Source organism: Phodopus roborovskii, unplaced genomic scaffold (assembly GCF_943737965.1).
Source record: "Phodopus roborovskii unplaced genomic scaffold, PHOROB, whole genome shotgun sequence".
Classification (NCBI taxonomy): Eukaryota; Metazoa; Chordata; class Mammalia; order Rodentia; family Cricetidae; genus Phodopus; species Phodopus roborovskii.
In genome coordinates this window covers 643847-669908 of record NW_026126448.1, presented here as the reverse complement: position 1 = coordinate 669908, position 26062 = coordinate 643847, and the positions used below count along the sequence as shown (strand labels likewise).

The following is a 26062-nucleotide window of genomic DNA, read 5'->3' as shown; positions in this document are numbered from 1 at the left end:
CGCAGCTCCGCCCCGCCCTCTCCCGGCACTGGACCCGCCCAGATACGCCAGCTCGCTCGCGCGCCTTACCCTGCTCCGCGACGCCTCGGGGGCCCACAGAAGTCTCAGGGGACACGCCCCTGTGCGGTCACGCACGCGCACCGTCCAGCCCCGCCCCTCCCACCCTTCCCGCTCCTACCCAGCTCGCTCAGACCCCACGGTCCCACCCCACTCTCGACCCCGCCCCTCCCCGCCCCGCCCACTTCCAGACCAGGCCACGCCCCTCATGCCGGCCCCGCGCACGCGCGCCTACCCAGCCGAGGCCTCCCCCGCCCCGCTGGTCCCGCGGTCCCGCGGCGCCAGGTCGCCCCCAGCCCCTCCCTCTTGCCACCCTCTGTGTGTGTCCCACCCTCACGGGCTTTGTGGCCTAGGTGCCGAGCCGCTTCCTGGTCAGCCGCGCTGTGGAGGAAGGAGCCACCAGTGAGGTGCTGCCGCTCGCTGCCCCGGGCAGGGGCACAGGTAGGTGGCGGCCGCGGGCCGGGCCGCTTGCCGAGCCTCGGGCAGTGCGTGGGGGCGGGGGCGGGCAGAGTGTGAGGGGCTGGGGGAGGGGAAGGCCCTGGGGACGAGGTGGAGCTGGCAGAGGCAGAGGTGGGAGGATGAAGATGTAGGGGTGTCTGAGGTGGGCTTGAGGGTGGGGTCGGTGGTGTGTGGGGTTAGTCTGATCGGGTGAGAATTAAGGTTCTGAGCGGAAGAGGGAACGGATTTAGCTTGGGTGAACTTGGGGAGAAGCTTGGGTGGGGGTGCTGGGGAAGGGGTAAAAGAAAAGGGGTTGAGGCGTGCACGGAGGAGAGGAGCTAGGGTTGGAATAGGGGGAGGGGTGGGGCTTGGGGGCAGGGAAGAAACAAGTTGAGACTGGATTGTGAAGTTGGGGATAGTGAGGCGTGAAGAAAGGGGATTGTGAAGGTTGGGGACGCAAAACCGGGAAAGAGATGGAGAGACTAGGGAGCTAAGAGCAACCCTGATGGTGAAGGGAAGAATGGTGAGGGAGGGAAGGATGGGGGCTGGAAAAGGGCGCGGGGAGGCAGATGGAGATGGGATTGAGTCTGGAGGTCTGGGGCCGAATTTTGAGGGGTATAGAAGAGTTGAGGTGTGAGAGGAGATGGGTAGAAAAGATGGGGAGTGGTGAATGGTCAGGGTTACAATGGGGGTGGGGTGGGGATTGAATTTTTTTGTTTTTTGTATGAAAAGCTATAGTGTGGGTAAGACGATAAATCAAGATGTGGGAGAGATTAGCTTGCTCTTGGGGAAAGTAGGGGCCTGGATGTGAGGTGAGTTTCTGCAGCTTGGGGAGAAAGCAGGTAGGGAAGTGCAAGTTACAGGAAAAAAAGAAGTTGTGGCAAATTGAATAATGGCGGTGACACAGAACAATGAAGGTGGATTGTTAGTTGGTTAGAGATAGTTTAGAACTTCTTCCTGTTCGGATTTTTATGTTAAGAAAAAGTCTTTAAAAGCCACTACATTTTCAAATAAACCAAAGGTGTCTGTAGTCTCGGGATGAAGGTCATGGGTTGACAGATGTTTTCCTGGTGTGTGGATATGGCGGATTTCTGCCCTGCCTGCCTGTCTCATCCTTAAGACAGCCCTGGTTCTGTTTCCACCCACTCTTTCCTTAGATGACCACTGTTTTGGCTTTTAATATATTCCCTACCCTCTTAACCCCCAGCTTGAGCCACTCACTGTGTGAGTACCAGAGAGATCAGATGGCCAGCGAGATTAATTTTGAGTGTTTTAAAAACATTTTAAAGGCTGGGTGTTGTATTTTTATTCTTGAGGTACTGCATCATGCAAGTGGAAAGATGTTGTGCTTTGGAGTAATACAGCCCTGTGATTGAATCCAGGCTGTCACTCAGCAGTTGTGAGCCTTAAGTAAGTTACTTCATTTCTCTGAGCCTCTTCATCCATTAAGAGACAATCCTGATCTCATAGGATCAGTGACTGCATGACATCATTTTATGTTGTACCCAACAGTGCTTGCCAGCTGGTAGGTATGTGGTAGCTTTCAATCACATCTGGTATGATTAACAGCAATCATTACTTCGGCCCATTTATTATTCTTAGGAGATTGTTAAATTATCAACTAAGGTTGGGTGTTTTTTGATATTTTTTGTTGTTTTTTTTTTTTTTTTTTTTTTTTTTTTTTCCTTCAATTAGCCACAGGCTCAGCTCACAGTTTAAGCACTATTATCCTGTTGCCTTCTCTCCCCTCAGTAACCAGACTGGGATAATTATGATGCTCTTTGCTTAGAAACTGTCGTGTTTAGTTATTTTATCTTGTCTCTTATTTGAAGAAGCTATAAAGAACTGAAATTTTAAGGTTGTTTCATTTATTTGAAGAAATGATATGCTTTGTGCTAACTTTAGCTTCACTGAGGTAATGTGCTATTGTACCAGACTTGTAAGCTGTTTCTCTGTAGTGGGCTGGAAGACCCACCAGCCTGTCTGTCACTCTGTTAATCTGACTAGAGCTACAAGAGGCCTACACTGAATATTATTATTCTTGCAGATGCCTATTATCTTAATTTTCTAGTTTGAATGAGCACCTCCCTCAAGCAAGAAAAAGCTCTGTCTCTTAAGAGGTCAACTTTGTAATAGAGCACCATGAACAATAGTGAGGGACAAGCAATAACTAGTACAGAAGCTTTATCCTTTATGGTTCTTAAGTTGAAAGTTCAGACATTCATTTAATCCTTAGATCATTTTATAGTACCTCACAAACTTCAGGAAGTGCCTTATTGGGAGAATGCAGGATTAAAAAAAAAAAAAAAAAGTTACCATGAATCTGTAAACTCAGGGTAGTTCTTCAAATGCTATAACGGAAGAAAGCAAAACCTTGGATTACTCTTGGACAAATGATGTAGAATGTAGAAACTGAATTTCTTTTTTTTTTTTTTTTAATCATTTAAAAGGAGAATGACATTTGATGACTAGCCTAAAGATATGATACTGTTGTAACTACCCCCTTTTTTGAAAATGATACTTGGAAGGTAAAGCTGGCAGGATTGGGGGCAGAGTAAGGGATTAGCTTCCAAACTCTGATCCCAACCTACTTGTGCCCTCTGCTGGATGGAAGCGCGCTTCTAATTTTCATGAATCCTTGTCATCCATTTGTCCCATTTTACTGCTGAGTTTATGGAAAGTGACTGTTAGAGATGAGGAGTAAGAGCAGTGCATGTATGGAGAACCTGAGTTTTTGCCTTTTTCTCCCTTTTTTCCTCCCTTTCTGTTTGTCAGCACTATGGTGTGTTGGCCCACCAAGATACATAATCTTCCATAGGATTTGCTTTTCTGCCATTACAGTTAGAGCATTAGACTAATATGGAGGCTTATGCCTGTAATCCCAGCACTTGGAAATCTGTGGTAGAAGGATTGATGTGAGTTTGAAGCCAGCGTGGACTATATAGTAAGTTCCAATCCACACTAAAATGGTGGTGATGATAAAATATTTTCTTTCCTCCACTCTCTGTTTATTTTTTGTCTGTGTATCAAAGAATTTGTTTTTAGGGCCATACCTAGTATCTACTTTCTGATACTTAGGTAGAGTAGCTTCTGAAGATCAAAATATATTTTCTTTTTCTCCTGTTTAGGATTAAGGTCTGTGAGGTTGAAGGGGCAGTGGGAGGTGGCATCTCTTCAGCAGCAGACCCTGAGTGCTGGCCAGAGAAGAGTATGGAGTCTTAGAGCTGGCACTGTTGCAAGACTTTTTTAAAACCGGTTTTTACTTTAGTTGTTTTGTTTTGTTCTTCTCCCTTGGTAGTACCAGTAGCAGTACAGCCCATCATCTGCTCTGCTTTTCTACCACCTGCACAAGGGCTGACAAGTGGGGGGAGGAGCTTGCAGCTGTTGCCTGGATGAGAAGCTGGCTCCTAGCAACAATATCAGAGCACTGAATCTGCCCCTTTGAGGTCTCACTCAGTTCAGCACATATCTGTTGAGTGCTTACTCAGTACTAAGCACCATGTTAGGCCTCAGTAAGAGATAAACCAAGTGCCTTTCCTTCAAAGCGCACAGTTTGGGTACAGTAAAAGTGAACATAGTACCCAGTGCTAAGTGTTGTGTAAAAAGAAAAACACTGGGTGCTCTGGGAAAACAAGACAGACATGGACTGGTTACAGGGGTTGAAAAAGTTTTCCAGGAGAATGGTGAGTGATGTTTGAGCTGAATGTTAATGATGGGCAGGAAATAGCTAGGTCAGGCAGAACAACCAAAAGCGGTAAACGAAGCCAATCTCAGTGGGTCAAGTGAATGGCCAGTTTACCAGTGTAGTGGTGGTAGGGCCACAGAGTAGGACATAGTGGATGAGCCAGAAAGGCAGAGACTCCAGGGCTAGGCTGAGCCCTCTTTTCTGCTGTACTTTATACACATAATTATTCTTGGGAGAAAAATGGATAGCAGTGATTCCCACAAACAGGATCATTGTTTGATCTCCAGAGACTCAGCATATTTGTCATTCACTTAATTGTTTGCTGACACTTGTAAGTGGCTTCAGGGCCACACTGTAGGCATTGCTACAGAAGCTGAGTTCGTTCACTCCAAAAGTCAACCAGAGTCTTTGAGAGATAATTTCAGAGCCCTTTAGAAGTATTGACAGGCCTATACTGTATTAAAATTCATGTTCTTCTTGTTGGAGAAATAATAATGTGTTGCCTTTGCTTTATTTAATATAACAGTTTCTCATGTAAATTGAAATCTTATTTGTCCAAGAAAACAAGTATTTATTACAATTAATTTCTTGGATGCACAATGTTACCAACATGACTGAAGGAACACCAACTGCTTTTTATTTTTTACTTACCTCAGAGTGCTCTAACAGAACCTAAACAGATCTGACATTCTTGAGGACTATAATAACTCTATTTAGCCTTTTTTGGGGGGTGGAGGAGCTTTATCTGTAAATTCAAGTTCAACAACTTGTTGCTTGTGGTTTACTTAAGGCTTATGGAACTAAACTAGTTCCATTCTCCCCAGGGACTGTAATGTGCCAGAGCCCTGTTGCGGAGTCTGTATGAATTAAATGTGGTCTTTCTGTGTGCAAAAGCAGCAAAGACATACCCAGAAGTAAATCAATAAAACAGTGAGCCAAGTGCAACAAAGAGATGTGTGGAAGGTGCCAAAGTAGCAAGGGAGTTACTTACCTCTATTTCTCCAAACTCCAAAGTTTCACTGGGTTCATAATACCCGATGAAATGGAGTATAAACTTTATTTACTAACACTCCAGTATTGGACATTGAGCATGTTCCTATTGCTCTGCTAACATAAACTGCTGCTGCGAGTTAACTTCTAAAAGAATTGTTGCTGCCATTTTGGTAACTTCTGAGTGTGTTTTAGAAGTGAAATTTGAGGTTAAAATTCTGAAAGATGAATAGATTACTAAATCATTGAGAAAAGTGCAAGCAAAAGAGGCTCTTCAGATGGAAACAGTAGGTGCCTTATAGTGACAAAGTTCTCAGCAACTGGTGAGTTTTGCTTTCCCCATAGTGGAGGATCATAAAGGTATGGGCATAGCAAGGTCAAGTTCATGTTGCAGATAACATTTTAATTGGATTTGCTTTCATGTGCCTTTTACAGTTGAAATCAAGGCAAATGGCTTGCTACCTCAACTCAGAAACCCACGTGGATCCAGGGCCTGTCTACGTTCGTGAAAATGGGCAATTACACATGGTCAATCTGGCTCTGGATGGTGTTAAAAACAGCCTGCAGAAGCCACGGCCTTTCAGACTCTTTCCCAAAGGCTTTTCTGTGGAGCTGTGCATGAACAGGGAAGACACTGCACAGAAAGAGAAGACTGATCACTTCATCTTCACATACACCCGAGAGGGGAACCTGCGCTACTCTGCCAAATCCCTCTTCAGCCTGGTGTTGGGCTTCATCTCCGACAATGTTGATCACATTGATTCCCTTATTGGCTTTCCTGAGCAGATTGCTGAAAAGCTATTTTCTGCTGCTGAAGCCAGACAGAAATTTACAGAGCCAGGTGCAGGGCTCAGGGCTTTACAGAAGTTCACAGAGGCCTATGGGAGTCTGGTGCTTTGCTCACTGTGCTTAAGAAACAGGTGGGTACCCATTAGTATATTTGAGTACTTCAGTGGATAAGTTTATCCTGTCAAGCCCCAGGGCTTAGTGGGTTCGTAAACTCTGCCATCAGACAGTACTTTCAGTTTCAAACTTAAACATTCAAAGTACGGGCCATTTCTTTTGGGGGGGGGGGATCACTGGCTGTCTTTCTTCATCTCCTACAACACTTAGCCTTATTTTGAAAATGTTCTGTAAGGATTAGGTGGCTGCCATAGCTATTTCAATAGATAAAAATATTTAGCAACCAACTTCTCTTTTCTCTTCTCTCCCCCCCCCCCCAATTTGAAATATGGTCTTGCTATATTGCCCAGGCTGGTAAAAAGCAGTTGGGTGTGCCAGGTAATGGTGATGCATGTCTTTAATCCAGCTCTCAAGAAGCAGGGGCAGGTGGATTAAAGGCCAGCCTGGTCTACAGAGAGAGTTCCAGGACAGCCAGGCTACACAGAGAAACCCTTTGTCAGAAAACAAAACAACAAACAATAAAACATTCTCGGGCTTAAACTGTCTTCCTCCTCAACTTTTTAAGTAAAAAGTGTATACCATCATATTCCCTTGGAGTCAGCTTTTGTCATAAGAGGACACAGGAAAGACAAGGTATGACCTGCCAAATTTCTCTGGTATACCTTTGAGATTAGTGCTCAGAATTCTTGGTCCTGTTTCAGTTTTAAGAACACTAGATATTGAGTGTTAGATTATAAAATAACTAAAAAAATGTGAGATTAAAATATCAAACATCCTCAAGTTTAGAAATTCAAAGTTAAATTTCCAATACCCAGGCCTGTCTCCTCACAAAGCAGACTTTTCTTTTGTGACTGATTTGCTTTTGCTTGTGTACTTTTATGTGTTTATTTAAAATGTGTATTCTACTATCATTTACAAAAACTTTGAGAACATCTACTACTTTTAAGGGTAAGAATAACCCTAGCAAACAGTTCAAACATGAGCACAGAAGAATGTAGCAGCTCTCTCTTCTCCTATTTCCTGTGAGTCCAACCATTGGCTGCTTTTTTTTTTTTTTTTTTTTAAACTACAAAGATACTCTGAACATTTACATAGTTTTGTGGCTTTCTAGTTTGTCAAACTAGAAATGTAGATAATTAATGCTTCATATACCTATGTTCCTTTCATTCTTCACAATTTGAAACTCATTTGTAATCAGTATTGTAGACTTAGTATTATAATGTAACATCTGAACTTTTTTATGATTAAAAAGTAGTTTGCTATTGGTTAATTTTTTTGTGTGTGTGGTTGTAAAGATCCAACCCAGACCTTATGTATGCTAGTTAAGTGTTTGGTCTTAGACACATTTTCCCAGCCCACCAGTTTACCCTGAAAATGAATAATAAATATGACTTATAAAATGAGGCCAAACAAAATTATACAATAGAAAAGAGAAGGCAGTAACAGAAAATATAAGATAAAACTCAAAACATAGAGAAGAACATAACTAGTCTTCATTTAATTGGCTCATGGAGTTAATGATTTTGCCCCAGGTCAGGTCACATACATTACTTTAAAAAGACAAGACCTAACGACACGCAGAGCAGAGCCTTGGACTTGCATGAAGCAGGCATTTCCTGACAGCTCTGTGCTGTGGCCTCAGTTGTGGAAGGACATGGGGTGGCTGCCAGTGAAAGGAAAACACTTATCTTGCTAAATGACAAAGTCAATTTATTCCACATTTTATCCCGACCCCACCCCATTCCTTCCTTCCTTGGTAGGCTTTTGTACTAGCTTCGTTGACCTTACACTGCCAGTCTCCTGCTTCAGCCTCCTGGGTGCTATTATAGACGTAAGCCACCTTGCTCTGCTTCACTTCTTTGCTTTTATTCCAAGTTATTTATGTTTATTGTAGGAAATTAGAAGGGTGAAAAATAGAATTTGGGAATATCTAAAGCTAAAATTAGAAAGTTTACAATACCACCACAGCAATAATATTCAAATACATAGTTTTATTCACTTGAGAGTGTATGCTCTATAACTGGTATTCTATTTCCCTACTTTCCCCAGTTACCTTTAACAGCCTAAAATTTCCCATGGTTTTTGAAAATGCTGTTTGTTCCTATTTTTCTGTAATATGATTAGTTAGATTGTGAAACATCCCTTTAATTCACATTTGATGAGCATATAAATAATGTAACAGCCCCAGAACCAAAATAATATATAAGTGTAACATTTCTGGAAAGTAGTTTGGAAGTATGTATTGAGAGCCCTAAAAACAGCCACACAATTTGTTCAACCCATGGTTCACATTATGTTTGCTTTGGTGTTTTGAGTCGAGGTCTCACTGTGAAGCTATGCTTGTACCTCAATGTAATGGCTAATCCAGCTCCTCCTCCTCTGAGAGCACAGGGATATACCACCATGCTCAGCCCATAATTCTACTTATTAAGACTGTTTCAACAAGGGTGATGATTACCCTAAAGTAGCATCTATCTTACAGGGGAAATTTAAGCTCCAAGAAGGTGGAGGCTGAAGCAGAAGGCCCAGAAGTTTCTGGCCAGCCTGAGCTACATAGTGAGGTCTTGTCTTAAAAATAACTTTTAATCTGGATGTGGTGGTCCACACCTTTAATCTCAGCACTCAGGAGGCAGAGGCAGACAGATCTGAGGTCCAGGTCAGCCTAGTCTATATAGAGAATTCCAGGACAAACCTGGGCCACAGAATGAGGTCCTATCTCACAAATGAAAAACGAACAATTTTTTAAAAAATCTATTGAATATGATAACAATATTCTTTGCAGCACTATTTGTAGCAGTGAGAAGCTGAAAGCTAGAGAATTTGTTAGATTATGATACAGTCAGATACTGAAGTTAAGGTAATATTCTATGATAATTTAAATGGTGTGGTAAATGTTCAAAATATGATAAATGAGAAAAATGAATCTAGGCAAAATGACTCATACCTATAATCCCCAGCACCCAGGAGACTGAAGCAGGAAGATTACAATGAATTTAAGGCAAGCTATAGAGCTAGTACAAGGCCAAACAGAGTATATAGCAAAAACCCTTGTTCTACAATTTAAAAAAAAAAAAAATGTTTTCTTAGGCAAATGGGTTTTTTATTATTTTGGTTTTTCAAGACAGGGTTTCTCTGTAGCACTGGCTGTCCTAGAACTTACTTTGGAGACCACGCTGGTCCTGAACTCAGAGATCCATCTACCTCTGCCTCCCGAGTGCTAGGATTAAAGATATGCATCACTATGCTTAGCTGTAAATAGACTTTTTAAGAACAACTTTGTGGAATTAGTTATTTCTTTCCACCTTTATGTAGATCTTTGGAATTTTACTTCAGTTCTGAGATCTGAATGGCAAGTGGCCATCTTACTGGTCAGATCCATTTTTTTTTTTTTTTTTTTTTTTCTTTTGAGACAGGGTTTCTGTATAACTCACCTGGCTATCCTGGAAGTCACATTGTAGAGCAGGCTGGCCTCAAAATCCTAGAAATCCACCTGTCTTTTCCCGAGTCTTAGATTAAAGGCATAATCTACTACACCTGGCTAACCCCCATTTTTTTTAAGAACATTAATTTTTTTATGTGGTACTGGTGATTGAATTCAAGGTAATTTGGGATGACTTAATTTTTCGTTTTAACCCTAAATTTTGTTTTAAAAATATTTTTGTATATTGTCAAAAGAACCTTCCAACATCTATATGGAAATATTGCAGTTGGTTTTATTTTTCTTTATACTTTCTGTAGTTCCTTAATCTCTCCCCTTATGATCATGTATTTATGATAAAATGTAGGGAACATTTTCAACATAATCTTATGGATTGTATTTTATTAAAGTAATTCCAAAGTTTGCATTTTTATTAAGGTAAGGGTGAGTTTTCAGTTGTAACCTAAACTCTCTCTTTTGACTACCCAGAAGAATATTAGAGAGTAGGAGCTGTGGAGATGTGTTTGTGGAGATGTGTTTGCAACCCAGAGCTGTAGTGGCAGAGGATGTACTGACTCAAAAGGAAGGGGTCAGGCCAGGGGGAAGGACTTAAGAGAATCAGGCAGGTGAGACACTTGTTTGTGGTCTTGGGGTCAAGCCCATAAGCTGCCTGCCAAAAGGAGAAACCAGTGTCTTTATAGCTGGGCTCCAGCTAGACAAACTCCTCCCTCATGTTTTAATCCTAGTGGTGGTCACAGAGAGCAAGTATATTTTTCCTTAAAATATCACCCTGTGTTAATCAAATAGTAATAATCACCATTACTTAAAAAGTGGTCCATAGACAGCCATATACTTCTTAAATGTTTGCTTTTCTTAATAATTCAGGAAAGAAAGAATGGGAAGATACAGTTTTATAGCTGGAAAAATTGAAGCTCAGAAGGGTTAAGTGATGGAGCAAGTAATTAAAGCTGAGTCCAGCAGGAAGGCTCAGTGGATAAAGAAAGGCCCTTACCTCCTGATGCAAGCCTGTCAACCCGAGTTTGACTCCTGCAGTCCACATAAACATGGAAGGAAAAAGCCACCCAACTCCTGCCATTCTCTCACCACCCGGGACCTCTGTGTGTCTCTTTCTCTGCCTCCTCCCACCCCCAATATAGTAAAAAGAATTCAAACTCAAGTCTGTTTGACCCTAGAATATGTGTGTTCTGTTGTTTCTCTACTGTTTAGGCCTTTGAAAATTGTTTGGAATACTAGCTGTCAGCAAGAATCTGGAGCCTTATGTTCTAGATTAGCATTTAGTATTGTCTATGCCTAGAATGTTGGTCCTTATCCTTAAGTTCCATAATTTTTTGTTGTGTTTTGTTTTGTTTTGTTTTTGTTTCTTGAGACAGGGTTTCACTGTGGCCTTGGAGGCTATCCTGGAACTAGCTGTTGTAGACCAGGCTGATCTTGAACTCCCAAGTGCTGGGATTAAAGTTGTGTGCCACCACCACTTGGACCCATACTATTTCTTAATCACATTACACAGTGTTATGTCTTTCACCCTTATTTAAGAATTACTAAAGATCTTTTTTGGTAATTGATCAAAGGATGTGTGTTTTCCTTTTTCTATTTGGCTTTAACCCCCTAAGTCCTCCTTAACAGACTTCAGTACTGTGATTGGAAGGTAGAAACAGCTTTAATCATTGTGTAACCACAGTTGTCTGAGTAAGTAATGGTTACTTGTGTCCCCAGCTGAGCTGTCTGTCTCTAGGCAATTGAAACTTGTCAGTTTAAGGAGGGTTCCAGTACCTTGGGCCATCTATGTAGTAGGCCAATTTGAGTACCAACAACTTCAGTTGCTTATAGGAAGGAGAGATGTTGACCTCACTATTCCCTTCTGAGTATCCATCCTGTTTTTGCCAGTTAAGCAGCAGCTAAGTAAGTTGTGCTCTCTCACTAACCCTAGCATACTCTTCTTCAGACCTCCAAGGGGAAAGTAGATGAGTAGATGCTCTTGCCACTGTCAAGCTTCTCTGGTACCTAGGAACTTATTCTCTCCTGTTTCTGTCCCACCTAATCTCTTTCATTTTTTTTTCCCCCTGATGACCTCATTAGAAATAGATGAACAACTAGAAGGCAGGGCAGAGCCCAGCCAGGCTGTGGGATGCCATTTTGATCTTCCTCTCTAGAGGCCTCCCTGATGCTTCCTGATAATCGTTGGGCAAGGTGCTTCAGTGCCATTAAGTCACTCGTAATCATAGTTTGTCTTAGTAAGCATCTAAATGAGAATCTTGCTGCTGCATACTTGCTGATAGTTAGGGTAACAGAGCTCCTGTAGTGTGGACAGGTGTGGTGTGGACAGGTGCTCAAGCTTGAGTTTCAGTAAGAAGATAAGATGTGATCTGCTAGATAGCTTTTGAAGTAGTTTTGAGTATATGCAGATTAAAGCTTGGGCTCATGTCTATAATTGAGGTAAGAGACTTACAAGTTCAAAACCAGCCTAGACTAGAGTGGGGCCCTTCCTCAGAGAGAGAGAGAGTAATTAAAGTTTTGAGTACACTAAAGAGTTTGGAAATTCCCAGGTAAAATCCCAGCACAACCACTGAGGGCTGTCTAACTACAAACTGGATATTTTTTCTTGTGACTTGCATTTGCTCATGCACTTCTGTTTATTTAGAATGTTTATTCCACCATTATGTACAGACTTCTGAGGTGTTTATTAATTAGTCTAATTCATGTGATACAGTCATCAGTGATGTGGGCTTATTACATGGTACTCTGGGATGATGGCATGTTGACTGTACCACAAGGTCACAAATTGAAAGTTCTAAAAGGTAAAGACAAGCTATTGATAGTTCTTCACACTGCACAGGTATTTGGTGATTGCAGAAAAACTTGAAGAGATCAAGTCTTTCCGGGAGCTCACCCGACTGGATCTTTCCTGTTGCAAGCTTGGAGATGAGCATGAACTTCTAGAACATCTCACCAATGAGGCTCTGTCTAGGTACCAGCTTATTGTCACTTTAAATAATTGTTTTATTTTTAAAAGGATGATCCAGTGGGATCATCTTAAGGATTGCCTCTTAGTTTTCTGTGTTTATTTACTAATTGTTTTTCTAAAATATTTTCAACCTCTGTTTACTTGGCATAGTAATATAGATTGAATAACTCTTTGGAAAGATGATTGATTTGTTCTTTTTTTCTAAATAACCTTTATTTAACCTTTATTGAAACCATCGGAATTAAAAAATGTTGTTTCTTATTTGCCATTCCTAGTTTATTATAGCAAGAGATAAAATATTGGGGCTGGAAATCTGGCTCATTTGGTATAGTCACTTGTCACCAAACCTGATGACCTAAGTTCAGTCCCTGGAACCCAGGTGCTAGGCAGAGAACCAACTCCCACAAGTTGTCCTCTGACCACCACACTTTTACCATGGCATATGCATCCCTCCCACTCTTCGCTCACAAATTTTAAATACATGTATTACAAATTTACAAAAACTTGGGACTGGAATGACAGCTCAGTGTGTAAGAGCACTTGCTGCTCTTGGAGAACAACTGGGTTCAATTCCTGGCATCCACATGCTGGTTCACAACCATCTATAATTCCAGTTTCAGGGGATTCTATGCCTTCTTCTAGCTTCCACAGGTACCAGGTACCACAAGGTGCATAGACATGTAGGTAGGCAAAACACTAAACACATAAAATAAATGTATATTTTAAAATTTGTACAAGAGTTCAAGGACAGCAGCAGGAAAGCATAGTTGAAAACAGCAGCTTAGCAGGATTTGGGTGGACTTTTATAATATTTAGAGATGTTGTTATTTTATGTTTTTAAGTGAAATGTTTCAAAGCATGTTCTCAAACAGTGTTTAAGTGATACTTTTTATGGACTTTGTTTCTCTAGTGTAACTCAGCTCCACTTGAAGGATAATTGCTTATCTGATGCCGGCATTCGGAAAATGACTGCACCAGTAAGAGTGATGAAAAGAGGCCTTGAGAACCTAACACTGTTAGACTTATCTTGTAAGTTATGGGGTATTATTGTCTGAAAATGACTTTAGGGTCATCCTCCCTCTCATTTGAGAGGATAAAAGGCCTTCTAGGAGCCGTAACAGTCTAGTGACAGACAGGACTGAAACCAGTGGCTCTTGACTCCTGGGCCCAGTACCTTCAGCATCTTTCTACTACTTCCTACAGGGAGGAATAGGCTTTTCGGATTTCCCATGCCAGCTGGTCCCTCCTGTTATGATAAGAGCATACATAAGGACATCTCCTCTCTGGTCATGGTGTCTGTCATCTAGTTTCTTTTCATCAGTATTTATCTAATAAGAAGCTGAATAAATCCACTCCTGTGGTAATTTAAGATTAACCAGAACTGCTGGGTGGTAGTGGCACACGTCTTTGATCTCATCACTTGGGAGGCAGAGGTGGGTGGATCTTTGAGTTCAAGGCCAGCTTGATCTATAGAATGAGTTCCAGGATGGCCAGGGCGGTTATACAGAGAAACCCAGTCTCAAAAAAAAAAAGAAAAGAAAAGAAAAAAGATTGGCCAGATCCATTGACTCAAGTGGTAGGAAGTGAGCAGTTTGAGAGTCTAAGTAACACATCTGTGTTTTTGTGGCAAGGTGGGTTGATTCCCAGAGAATGGAAACTGCAGAAGACAGTTTTGTACCCTTGGACAAGCCACTTGATTTCTCTGAGTCTTGGTTTTGACCTCTGTACATCCCAGGGATGCATTCAATAAATATTTTTGAGCATCTGCTGTATAGCTGGCACTGTGCTTAGCATTCATAGAGGAAGTGGCTAAAGCAGAACTCTGATGTGAGGAGGTAATGTGTAGAAAAGCTCTGGAAAAACAAGATGGTAAGAGAAATGATAGTCCCTTTGTTATAAGTACCTTGGAAGTCTTTTCAAACTAAACATGCACCTTTACTGTAGAGGTGAGATGGTGATGAATAGAGCCTATAAACCATTTCATTAGTTTCACGCAGCTCCAAATGGAGTTATTTGGGAAAACTGCTGCATCACATATTCTGCTCATCTAAGTCCTAGGCAGTTGGAGCTGTGAAGGATCTAATGTGGCTGCTTCATGTTATAAGCAGAGAAAATAAGACCCGTATGTTGGATTAGCTCTGCGGAGTTCACCTACTCAGTACTTTATAGCTTATTGTTTGTCTGGGTGTTTGTTTTCTTGAGTCTACTGTGGGTGTTTTACCAGCAGTTATGACAGGATGTTTCCTTATTTTTGATATCTAGGTAACCCTGAGATCACAGATGCTGGAATTGGATACCTATTTTCTTTTAGAAAACTGAACTGCTTAGATATCTCTGGAACAGGGCTAAAGGTAAGGCTCTTGGTTGGTTTCTTTCATTTTCACAGATTTTATGTTTGTTACTTTGCTTCTATTAATTGGTGTTTAGGAAAAGCTAGTGTTTTTCATGGTCTTGTTTTGTTTTGATTTTTTTGAGATATAGTGTTACTATGTAGGCTTTCCTGGACTTGAATTTCCCATGTAGCCTAAGCTGGCCTCAAACTCATGACAATCCTTAGCTTATTGAATACTGGGATCACAGGCATGTGTCACCATGCTCAGCTGGTTTTGGTGTTTTGGTCTTGTTGGGTAGCCCAGGCTGATCTGGAATTGGTGATCTTCCTGCCTCAGTCTGCCTGGTGTTGGGATTACAGGTGTGTATCACCACCCCTGATTTATGGTGCTCTTTGCTACTCAAAGCAAGTAATTTGTCGCTGTGTTTCTCCCTTACTAGGACATCAAAGCCGTCAAGGACAAGCTCCAGACACACATAGGCCTTGTTCACTCCAAAGTGCCTTTGAAGGAATTTGATCATAGTAACTGCAAAACAGAGGGCTGGGCTGACCAGGTACTCCAGGCTTTTCACTACAGCATTTCATTTTTATTCTAGGTACCTAAAAATTGAATAAACATTAATTCCTTTGATGCTCTTGGCTCAGTTGTAGTCTTCATTCAGTCAGCAATGGTGACCATCTACTTAAGGAGTTAGTACTGGATGTCAGATCTCAGTACGTCTCTGCTATGGTGGATAGACTGGACGTCGTGCCTAGGATGCTATCTTAGTCTACAAATGATTCGGCAAATGAGTAAATTATGGCTTGCTACGCAAAAGAAGAAGAAAATCTGATCTAATTGCTCTTTTAGCAATGTGCTGTGCTTAAGAGAGTTAACTGGCTCACACTGTCAAGGGTTCAAATCTAGATGTTCCCTATTTTTTTTTTTTTTTTTTTTTTTTTTTTTTTGGTGCTTATTTCTTTTTCACAGCCTTCTGAGTAATCTCTTGGTCTTTCTCTCTCTTGACATTTGCCAGTGAATGAACTGGACTTTAACTCTCTTGACTTCATATTGCCCTTCTCCAGATTGGTAAAGTCCAGCCTTGAATAGAAAGTCAGAAAGTACCACTAGGTGGATAGCAGCTCACCTGTGTGGGGCACCTTTCCCCTTCAATACTTAACTGTTGTTCCCTGTGGAAGCATGGAAGACTGTCCTGAGTCCCTCCCTGGCTCTGAGCCAGAAGGCATGATGGTGAACCTGTCCAGCCACCTGAGTATATCATCATCTCCCTGTAGATAAGAAGGGAGACCTTTGTCAATTGTTTCAGAAGGACTTGGAGCCAGCTCCAGACTGGGCATAATGCAGTAATTGCCAGAGTGGATCCTGGGTTGCATCCTAGGTGCATCTAGAGCACTTGCACACGTGGAATGCTCTTGCCAAGACCTCCTGTAGGTTGGTAGCAAGTGACATGGTGGGAAAAGCATGGGTGGTAGAGCAGACTGAGATTTGAGAATCTGCCTCATAAACCCAATAACAAAAACTAGGATTTCTCTTTGGGTTTGGTAAAGACCAAGTAAAACACTTAATAGTGTGACTTCAAAGTAAGTTAATTGGGCCAGCGTAGCTTCCTGCCATCACCTGGGACCTCCAGGGTTTCTGAGTGTATTTCCTGTCCTCCTGTTAATCCTATGCAGGAACTCCAGCCTGGCCCATCCCTGAAGAGGGAGGCTGTCTAACAAGAGCCCACTTCCTTTTCTGCCTCCAAATTCCTCCACTTCTCCAACCCTACTCTATTTCCCTCCTTTCTAAAGGAAACAATTATGTCAGTTTATTTCAGTGGTAAGCCCTTCTCTGTTTATTTTTTCTTTCAGTCCTATTCCCGAATAGGACGTTCAGCTTCCTGTGTCATATTATATTTCCCTTGCTTCCTCACCACCACATCCCCCATGTCACCCTTTGGTGGTGATTTCTTTCCGTGTGTAAATGTCAGTTATCCTTATTCCAGTGAGTGCTTAAACCTCAGGGCAGCTGTGTTCTATTTGTTCTTAGTTCTTGTGCCTCTTTGCTGCCTTTCCTTGTAGTCTGGTTTTAGCCTCCCCTTGCGTAAGTGTCTCTGAAGCTGACAAGTAGTCCAGTGTTTACCTTCTGTGGCTTTACATGACTCTAATATAAGCATGCTTGCCTTAGGGTTTTCCTCTTAGCTGATTCCCCTCTCTTTTGTCTTTTACACTGCTACACCCCTGGTGATCATAGGTTTCTCGGTATCATGAAAGGATACATCTTTCAGAAACTATATGTATTTCCAAATATTAACTACAAGTTTCTTCCTGACACCTCAGAGTCAGTTTGTTCAAACTTGATTTCTTTTTCTGTATTCACAGCTAATCCTTCTGTTTCTGTCTGTTTCTGTATTTCCTACTAAATCACCAAATTGATTTAGTCCATCTTGACTTTTCCTTAGGTCAGTACCCATTTTCTGTATCCAGGAAATATCATCAGGGGTCCATAACTAATATATTCCAAGTGCAGTCCTTTTAACAGCCCTGTGCAATACATGCCATTACTCAACTCTATGTAACATGTTCAAACTCAGAAGTTAAATCTTAAACTAAGGGTCCTCTGGCTAGTAAATGTGCTCTTCTGGTTTATGGTTTTGGTTGGTTATGTCTTAAGTCTCACTGTGTGTCATAGCCTGGGCTCAAATTCACAATTCTGGAACTACAGGTGTCTCTACTATGCTAGGTCTGTATTCTTACTGCTTGAAATGCTCTGTATCCTGCAAGTGTTTTTCTTCATTTATGCTCATTATGATTGTTGTATTAATAAGAGATATTAAATGCAAAGTCCTTGTTACTCAAGATATCTTGAAATGATCATTTAATTTTCATTCTGTCATTCATGTTTGGTTTATATTCAGTCAAATTTCTAAAAAATTAGCAGTAATTAATAAATAAAATTACATTTGTGACAGTTAAAAATAGAAATTGAAGTGCTATGAGACTATAGAAATGTGAGCATTCTACACGCATAGGAGAGATGCAATATTACAGATTGGTTTCAAGGCATAAGGGTCTGGGGATAGGTGAAGAGTACTATAACCAAGATTTTAGATTTTAGTTTAAAGATGTACAATTCATGCAGTTGATTTCCAGCTTAGAACAAGAATGGAACTGGGCAGGAGTGGGCAGGGTATAGTGCTTGCTTCCCTGGTTTAAAAAATTACATTTAAAAAAAAAAAAAGAAAGAAAGAAAGAAAAAGAAAAAAGGGAAGAGACCAAGGGGGAAGGAGAAAAGTTTGAGATTAAAAAGGCAAGTTTTTGTTTGGGTTCAAATCTTTCCAAATTCCTTTTAGATCGTACTGCAGTGGGAGCGAGTGAGCTTGGAAGCTGTTCGGCAACGGAAAGATGCAGAGTCTCGAAAGGCAGCTCAGTACTTCTGTGAGAAATTCTTTGTTTTGAAGTTTTTACTCTTTGGTTTTACACTCTTAAAACAGCCCGTCTACTCTCTGTGGGAAAATTAATTGTAAAATATTGTCTTATTTATGAACACTAAGACAGACTATTCCCTAAGCACTGCCATTAGAAAGGTTGCTTTTTATTATTTGTATCTGTCTCATCCCAAAGAAGACTTGTAGTGGCACAACAGAAAACAGAACATAGATTGTCACCAACAGGTGGAAACAACTAGGGATGTAGTTCAGTGTATAAGGATTGCCTAGCATGGGCAAGGCCCTGGATTCGATCTCAAATACCAGAGCAAAAAGAGAAGTGAAACCCAAGTGCCTTTCAACAGACAAGGGTAAACAGAATGCAGTATTTATATACAAGGGAGTGTGATTCAGTCTTGAAAAGTAAAGACATTTTGGGCTAGGGAGATGGCCCAGTGCTTAAGAGTGCATACTGTGCTTACAGAGGATCTGAATTTGGTTCTTAGCAGCCATGTCAGGTGGCTCATAACTGCCTGAAACTCCAGCTCTGGTGAACCCAACATATCTGGTCTCCTCAGACACCTGCATTCGTGTGCACATATTTATACACATAACAATTAAAAATGATTTTTTTTAAGGTAAGAACATTTTGACAGTGAGATAAGGCAGTCATGAAAGGACAAATACTGTATTATGATTGTTCTTTTGTGAGCTTCCCAGAGCATTGGGTTCATTGAAAAAGAGTAGTGGTTGGAGGGAGAGAGTAGGAAATCAGTGTGTAATAATTACAGACTTTTAGTTTACAAGATAAAGAGTTGTGGGTTGCTAAGATGGCTCAGTGGGTAAAAGTGTTTGCCATGCAAACCTGGCAGCCTGAGACTCATCCCAGATCTCATGATGAAAGGGGACACTAATTCCCAAATGTTGTCCCCTGACCTCTGTACATGCACTGTGGCACATGTGTGTGTACACTCATGTCATATCCACAAACATACAGTAATGCGTAATAAAGTGTCCTGGAAAGCAAGGGCTGCAGCTGGTTGTAGAATGCTTGCCTAGCATGTTTAAGGCCCTGAGTCCATCCAGCTCTGAAAAAAGAAAATCTGGAGAAAGGTTAAAACGGTGAATTGTTGTGTTTATTTTGTAATTTTAAACAAGATAAACTGAAGGAAACAATAAAGGTGACAAAATAAGAATTCAAGGACAGCTAAGCATTGTGGTGCATACCTTTAATCCCAGCATATGAAGATGCAGAGTCAGGTGAATCTCTTGATTGAGTTCGAGGCCAGCCTGGTCTCAAACAGAGTGAGTTCCAGGACAGCCAGGACTGTTACAAAGAGGAACCCTGCCTCAAAACAAAAGAATCCTAGGACATAAAAGTCACTGTAGGGGCAGATCATGTTCCTCGGAAAGCAGTCAGGTCCATGTTTTGACAGGAAATAGGAAGCCAAGAACTTGGGAAATTTGAGGGTGTGCTTTATATTTTATATATGTTATTATTTATTTCTGTGTCATAGGAAGTTGAGAAAATTGATTGTTGGGTTATTAGTTAGACTCACTTAAACCTAGTAAGCACCTTCTCTCCCTCTGTCGTGGCAATGTATCCACGATCTCTGCTGCCCAGCACTCATCCCAGACCACCCCAGGACCTTCTCTTAGTCCTAGGCAATCTCTCAGACTTCGGCAGGCCCTGGCTCACCAGCCCCTTGATACCTTGATACTCTTACAGATCAGAAACGAGCTCTCTCGGAAGCCTCAAGGAAATGTCCTCTGGCAGACACCCACATGAACTCTTCTGGAAAACTCCAGTTCTATAGAGAGAAGGCTCCAGACTGCCATGAGCCAGTGTTGAGCCAAGAGTCAAAGAAGAGCAAGAAGAGAGCTTTCGAGCAGTCAGAGCAGGAGCAGAGCGCGCCACAGTCAGCCAAGCAGAAGTGTGTGTGTCTAGCCGTGGAAGACTGGGACTTGCTGAATTCCTACTGACTGACACATACAGTCAACCTTTCGCCTCATCTCTCAGCACGTGAGGAGGAGAGACTGCTGGTGATTTTCTTTTGGTTTGGATTTACTTATGGTATTAGCATAGCAAGCAGATATTTCTACTTTTGTGGTGGGGGAGGGGGATGCCATGGACGTATGTAATAATTTCTAATGTATATTTTCAATACATAGTAATTTTTTCAAATAAACTCTTTTGCTCTCGTTGAGCTCTGCTTGTGGAGTACAAATTGGAACCACAGGAAGTAGCACCATGTGAACTAACAAGGTTGGCATGATTTGTGCCTGCTACAGTTTAGCACAGCTGACAGAACATAGATGGGAATGAAGCTGCTGCTGACTTAGATGAAATTGACTGAAATGTAGAGCCAAGAACATTGAACCTCGAGTTAAGTGCCATGTTTAATGTCACAGAGCTGACAAGTGAAAGTTAGAGTTTATACTCCTTTCTAGTTGGCTGCAAAGCCCATTCTGTTATGTTGCCTCTCAACAGTAGTTAGTATTTATTGAAATTCCAGCCATTGGGGGATATTCATTAAGACCGGAGTGACTCACAACAGCCTTAGAAGTAACAGGCAGAAAGAAGCTTTTGCATCTTAAGACTTAATGGAAAAGGGGCCTGGAAAGATGGCTCAGAGGTTAAGAACACTAGCTGGTCTTCCAGGGATCCTGAGTTCAATTCCCAGAAACCACATAATGGCTCACAACCATCTGTAATGAGATCTGGTGCTCTCTTCTGGTGTGCAGGTAGAACACTATAATAATAAATAAATCTTAAAAATAAATAAATAAATAAGGCTGTCTGCCAATACATTTTTGTTTACAAAGGCAGGTGGCTGGCAAATTAGCCAGAGTTTGAGTGTGTGCTACCACACCTGGCACTTGGGAGTTCTTGTTAAAAACCAGGTACCCTTGTGAGGACTGGGCAGTTGAGGCAACTTAGCAAGCAGCAACTTGGTGGAGGTGGTGTCATATTCCTTTAATCCCAGCACTCAGGAAGCAGAGGCGGGTGAATCTCTGAGTTCAAGGCCAGCCTGGGTTACAGAGCAAGTGCCAGTACAGCTAAGGCTATGAAGAAAATTCCTGTCTCCAAAAACAAAAGAAAGAAAGAAATGTCATCTTGAGCAGGTATGGAGTAAGCATAAGAGTCAGAATTTCTAGTTGAGCACAGCATATACCTATCATCAAAATTTGGAGGTAGAGGCAGGAAGATTAGGAATTCAAGGCTAGACTTGGCTACATTAAAGGAAAGATTGGCATTTCTAGCAAGCACCCAGATGATACTGCTTGTTTGTAGACAGTTCTGACTATCGAGGCTCTAACCCTGGCTGTATGAACACTGGACATTAGATAGCAAAGACTTTATCCCAGAAGCTTCAGTACAGAATGCTTCCATTTTCAGATGTTAATGACATGTTAAAATGGCAATGAGGAGCTGGAGAGATGGCTCAGTGGTTAAGAGCACTGGCTGCTCTTCCAGAGAACCTGGATTCATTTCTCAACACTCACATGGCAGTTTTAAACTGTCTATAACTCCAGTTCCAGGGGATCTGAAACTCTCACACTAATGTACATTAAAAAAATAAATGGTGATGAAAAGTACTCTGAGCAGAGATAGTGGCCCGTGCCTATAATCTCAGCACTTGGCAGGCTGAGTCAGAGAACCAAGAAGGGTTCAAGGTCTTTTGTTTGTTATTTTGAGAAAGGGTTTCTCTGTATAATTGTAGCTGTCCTAGAACTTTCTCTGTAGATCAGTCTGTTCTCATAGAGATCCACCTGCCTCCGACTCCTGAGTGCTGGGATTAAAGGTGTTTGCCACCACCACCTGTCTTCACAGTCATCTCAACTAGTGAGTTCCAAGCCTGCCTGGATTATAAGAGACCCCCATCTCAAAAAACACACACACAGAGACAAAAATCCTAAAAAAATAGTGTCTGATTTTACTTTTTTAATTGTGGCTACTAGAAAAATGTGATGACATGCATGCCTCTCATTTGTGGATTACACTTTATTTCTGTCTCTACAACATGGTTCTTGACCTTCCTAATGCTTCAACCCTTTAATACAGTTAACTCATGTTATGGTGACCCCAACCATAAAATTATTTCTTTGTTATTTTGTAACTATACTTTGCTACTGTTTTAATTTGCAATGTAAATATTTGGTACATACGCAGCCCCTAAGGGGTCAAAACCCATGTGTTGAGAACCACTTCTGTGGACATAACCAACTTTTAAAAGGGGTTAGCAGCAAGTCTTAACAAGCAACTAAGGAACAGAAAATATCTCAAGAAATTGAAAACATTGATCTGACATTTTAGAAACACTGAAGGTTAACTGAGTTTCTATTAAAGGAAGGTCTTGGGTTTCATTCACTGTTCATTCAAGGTGCTACTACTGTATGATGACTGCCAAATGCTCAAACTTGTACATTTGCAACAAGGTAAACATCATGCATGTTACAGCTTGGAGGTTTTTTGTCTTGGTGCTTTGAGACACTATGTCTCTATGTATTTTAGGCTGGGATTGTTGGTGGGCACCACTATACTAAGCTTAGGATCTTAAATGTACCCAGAAGTTCAGGTGTTGAAAGCTTATTCCCAAAAGCCATAGGGCTCACAGGTGGTTTTGGGTAGGTGACTGGATCATCAGGGTACTAATCTCATTAGTGGATTAACCCATTCATGGGTTTATGTCTTAATGGGTCAGGGTTGGAATCTGTTAGAAAAGCCAGTACTCTTCACTCACTTTATAGTAGTTGGGCTTTCATCTCGCATGCGGGGTAGCCACCAGAGAAGACTGTTCAGACATGGATTTAAGCCAACAGGAAGTTTTCTTAGTCAGCTGGGGACTAGGTGTCCAGGATCCACATGTAGCCCCGAGCCTTTCTCAGAGTGAGTGAGGGATTAGATTTCTGTTTTAGTGTAGGCAGGTGGTGTTGTCTGTCTATGTGCTGAGCTTTATGACCTGAATGGTACTTCCATCATGGAGTCAGTTGTACTAAGAGCTGGATCCCTTACATAACATACTCTTATGTTACATACTCTTGCCTTGGTATCCTGCCTAGTCACAGTCCTAAAAGCTCTGTCAAGTGATTGGACTGACTTCTCAACTTTGAGTCATAAGTCCACCCTTGGAGAAAAAAAGGTGTGTGTGTGTGTGTGTGTGTGTGTGTGTGTGTGTTTAGGCACACATGGACGTGAGGGGGACTTCTTTGTGAAGTTAGTTCTCTTTTATATGTGGATTCTAGGAATCAAACTCACGTCAATAGGCTTACACCGAAAGTGTTTACCCAATGAGCCATTTGGCTAGCACTTTTCTGTTTTGTTTTTAAGACAGGATCTTACTATGTAATTCATACTTTCCTAGAACACAATGTGCATGGAATTAGGACTGATCTCAAACAGCCCTCTTGCCTCAGCCTCCCAAATGCAGGGATAAAAAGCATGTGCCACTGTGCCCACTCTCTACATTTCTTCTCTGAGTGGTTTACCACAGGTATTTTGGGTGTTTTGCTACAACAGTCAAGAGCTAACACAGTCCTGCATTGCTAGCAGGAGTGCAAACTTGTACAGCTGCTATGGAAATCAGTATGACAATTTCTCAGAAAATTAGGGATCAAGCTACCTCAAGACCTTGCAATACCACTTTGGGGCATGTACGCAAAGGAGACACATTCACACCACAAGGACACTTGCTCGACTATGTTCATAGCAACATAGCCAAATCTTGGAAACAACCTAGACGTCCCTCAACAGAAGAATGGATAAAGAAAATGTGGTATATTTACATAATGGAATATCACTCAGCGGTAAGAAACAATGATAACCTAAAATTCGTAGGCAAATAGGTGGAACTAGAAAAAAAAAAATCCTGAGTGTGGTAGCCCAGATCCAGAAAGACAAATATAGTAAATATATCATAAATGAATACCAGACATAAAGATATCCAGCCTACAATCCATAATCCCAGAGAAGCTAGAACCCTCTTCCAGAAACAGATGGAAGCAGATGCAGAGATCCATAACTAACCATTGGGCCAAGCTCTTAAGAGTACAACTGAAGTGAGGGAGGAGTGATAATATGAACAAAGGAGTCAAGACCATGGTGAGGAAGCCCACAGAATCAGCTGCCCGAGCTAGTTAGAGATCACTGACTCAGATCTGACAAATGGGAACTTGCATAAGACTAAACTAGACTCCCTGAATATAGGTGACAATGGTGTGACTGGGACAATATATGAAGCCACTCGAAGTAGGTCCAAGATCTAACTCTAATGCACAAACCGCCTTAGTGGAGCCCATTCTATATGGAGAGATCAGTTGCTCAATCTAGACACGGGTTGTGGGGAGGTGCCTTGATCCTGCCTCAATGAGATGATGAGACAACAGACTTAGTAGGCCACCCTCTCCAAGGAGCAGATGGGAGGTTGTGGGGTGGGGGGGAAAGGAGGGGGAACAGGGATTGGAATGTAAAAAAATATATAAAAACTGCTAACCCAGAAAATTGGTACTGAGAAATGGAGTTTAGAGCTGAGATGTGGCTCAGTTGGTAGAGTGCTTGAGTGGATGTGAAAGCCTAGGTTCAAGCCCCAGCAGCACATAATGGGGACTGAATGGTGGTGAATCAGGTACTCAGGAGGAGGAAGATGAGAAGTTTAAGGTCACCCTCAACAATGCAGTGAGTTCAACTTCAAGGCCATCATGGACTCCATGAGGCTTTGCTGGGATGGGGGGAGGGGGTGGCAGAAGGAGAGAGAGAATGTGAGTGAGTTCATTATAAAGGTGAGTCTGTCCCCACTGGCCACCTTGAGACTTTGTTCCAATTTGCTCCACTGCACGGCTCCCTTATCACCAATTCAGAACATTGAGCCAAGTGCATCTTCTTCCCTCCTTTATTTATCACAGATGTTGTGTCACAAAGACACAAAGATGACTGGCACTGTGCACTTCGGGTTTTTGTGCCCACAAAGTTGAGTTTTGAAATGTTATTTGTGAGCTTGGAAAGATCTCTCAATGGCTAAAGAGGACTGGAGTTTGGTTCCTAGCACCCACATTGGGGAGCTCATGCCTGCCTAGAGCTTGAGTTCCAGAGGAATCTGATGCCTCTGGCTTCTCTGTGTTCTCTCTCTCTCTCTCTCTTCCTCCCTCCTTTTCTTCCTTCTCTTTCTTTCTCTCTCTCTCCACACCTCTCTCTTTCTCTCCCTCCTTCCCTCCCTCCCTCCCTCGTCCTCTCTCTTTCCTTCCCTCCCTCCCTCTCTCTCTCTCTCTCCCACTCACACACACCCCTATTTTAAAATAAGTATTTAAATGTTATTTTTAAAATGCCATTTAGGCAAACAGTAGCTTACTTTACCTAATTCTTAGTACCAATAAATAACTTCAACTGTCAAACATGGCATATATTGTCAGCCAAACCTAAGCCTAATTTGATCACCCCACCCAAAGTACACAGCAACACTGCCACATCGTCCTTGCCTGTGGTCAGCTCTGATCACAGGGACACCTGGGATGTCTCCAGACATCTTCACCTGCGTGCGTATTTGGAAAGCAAATCTTCCTCACGTATTTAACCCTTCAAAAGGACCCTTGAGAACTTCTCAGAAGCACAGTATACTTTTAAAGCTAAAAGTTCCTTTCTGTCGTTGTTTTGTTTTGTTGAGACAGGGTTTCTCTGTGTAGCCCTGGCTGTCCTGAAACTCACTTTGTAGACCAAGCTGCCTCAAACTCAGAGATCTGCCTGCCTCTGCCTTCCAAGTGCTGGGACTAAAGGTGTGACCACAGCACCTGGTTTAAGAGTTACTTTTTCAGCCCGGCAGCAGTGGTGCATACCTTTACACACTTGGGAGCCAGA

At 41.9% G+C, this 26062-nt stretch overlaps 2 protein-coding genes across 2 annotated transcripts in view; one reads left to right on the top strand and one right to left on the bottom strand.

Moving 5' to 3' along the window:
• The window catches only part of Ift25 (intraflagellar transport 25), a 31914-nt gene extending 31393 nt beyond the window's left edge, over window positions 1–521 (bottom strand). The window contains exon 1 of the mRNA XM_051188376.1: window positions 389–521. The gene's annotated coding sequence lies outside the window, so the exon portion shown is untranslated. The remainder of the gene's footprint in view (window positions 1–388) is intronic.
• On the top strand, window positions 355–20420 carry Lrrc42 (leucine rich repeat containing 42). The gene is made up of 8 exons (XM_051188372.1): window positions 355–498; window positions 5606–6090; window positions 12346–12477; window positions 13385–13503; window positions 14737–14825; window positions 15247–15360; window positions 18139–18223; window positions 19943–20420. The coding sequence occupies exons 2-8, from the start codon at window positions 5621–5623 to the stop codon at window positions 20194–20196; spliced, it is 1263 nt and encodes a 420-aa protein (XP_051044329.1). The 5' UTR covers window positions 355–498; window positions 5606–5620; the 3' UTR covers window positions 20197–20420.
• The last annotated feature ends 5642 nt before the right edge of the window (window positions 20421–26062 follow it).

Bases quoted from the DNA above. Each gene is read 5' to 3' on its own strand.
- Lrrc42 (XM_051188372.1), top strand. From the start codon at position 5,621: ATGGCTTGCTACCTCAACTCAGAAACCCACGTGGATCCAGGGCCTGTC. The intron at 6,091-12,345 runs GTGGGTACCCAT...CACACTGCACAG, and splicing joins TCACTGTGCTTAAGAAACAG to GTATTTGGTGATTGCAGAAA. The intron at 13,504-14,736 runs GTAAGTTATGGG...TTTGATATCTAG, and splicing joins AACACTGTTAGACTTATCTT to GTAACCCTGAGATCACAGAT.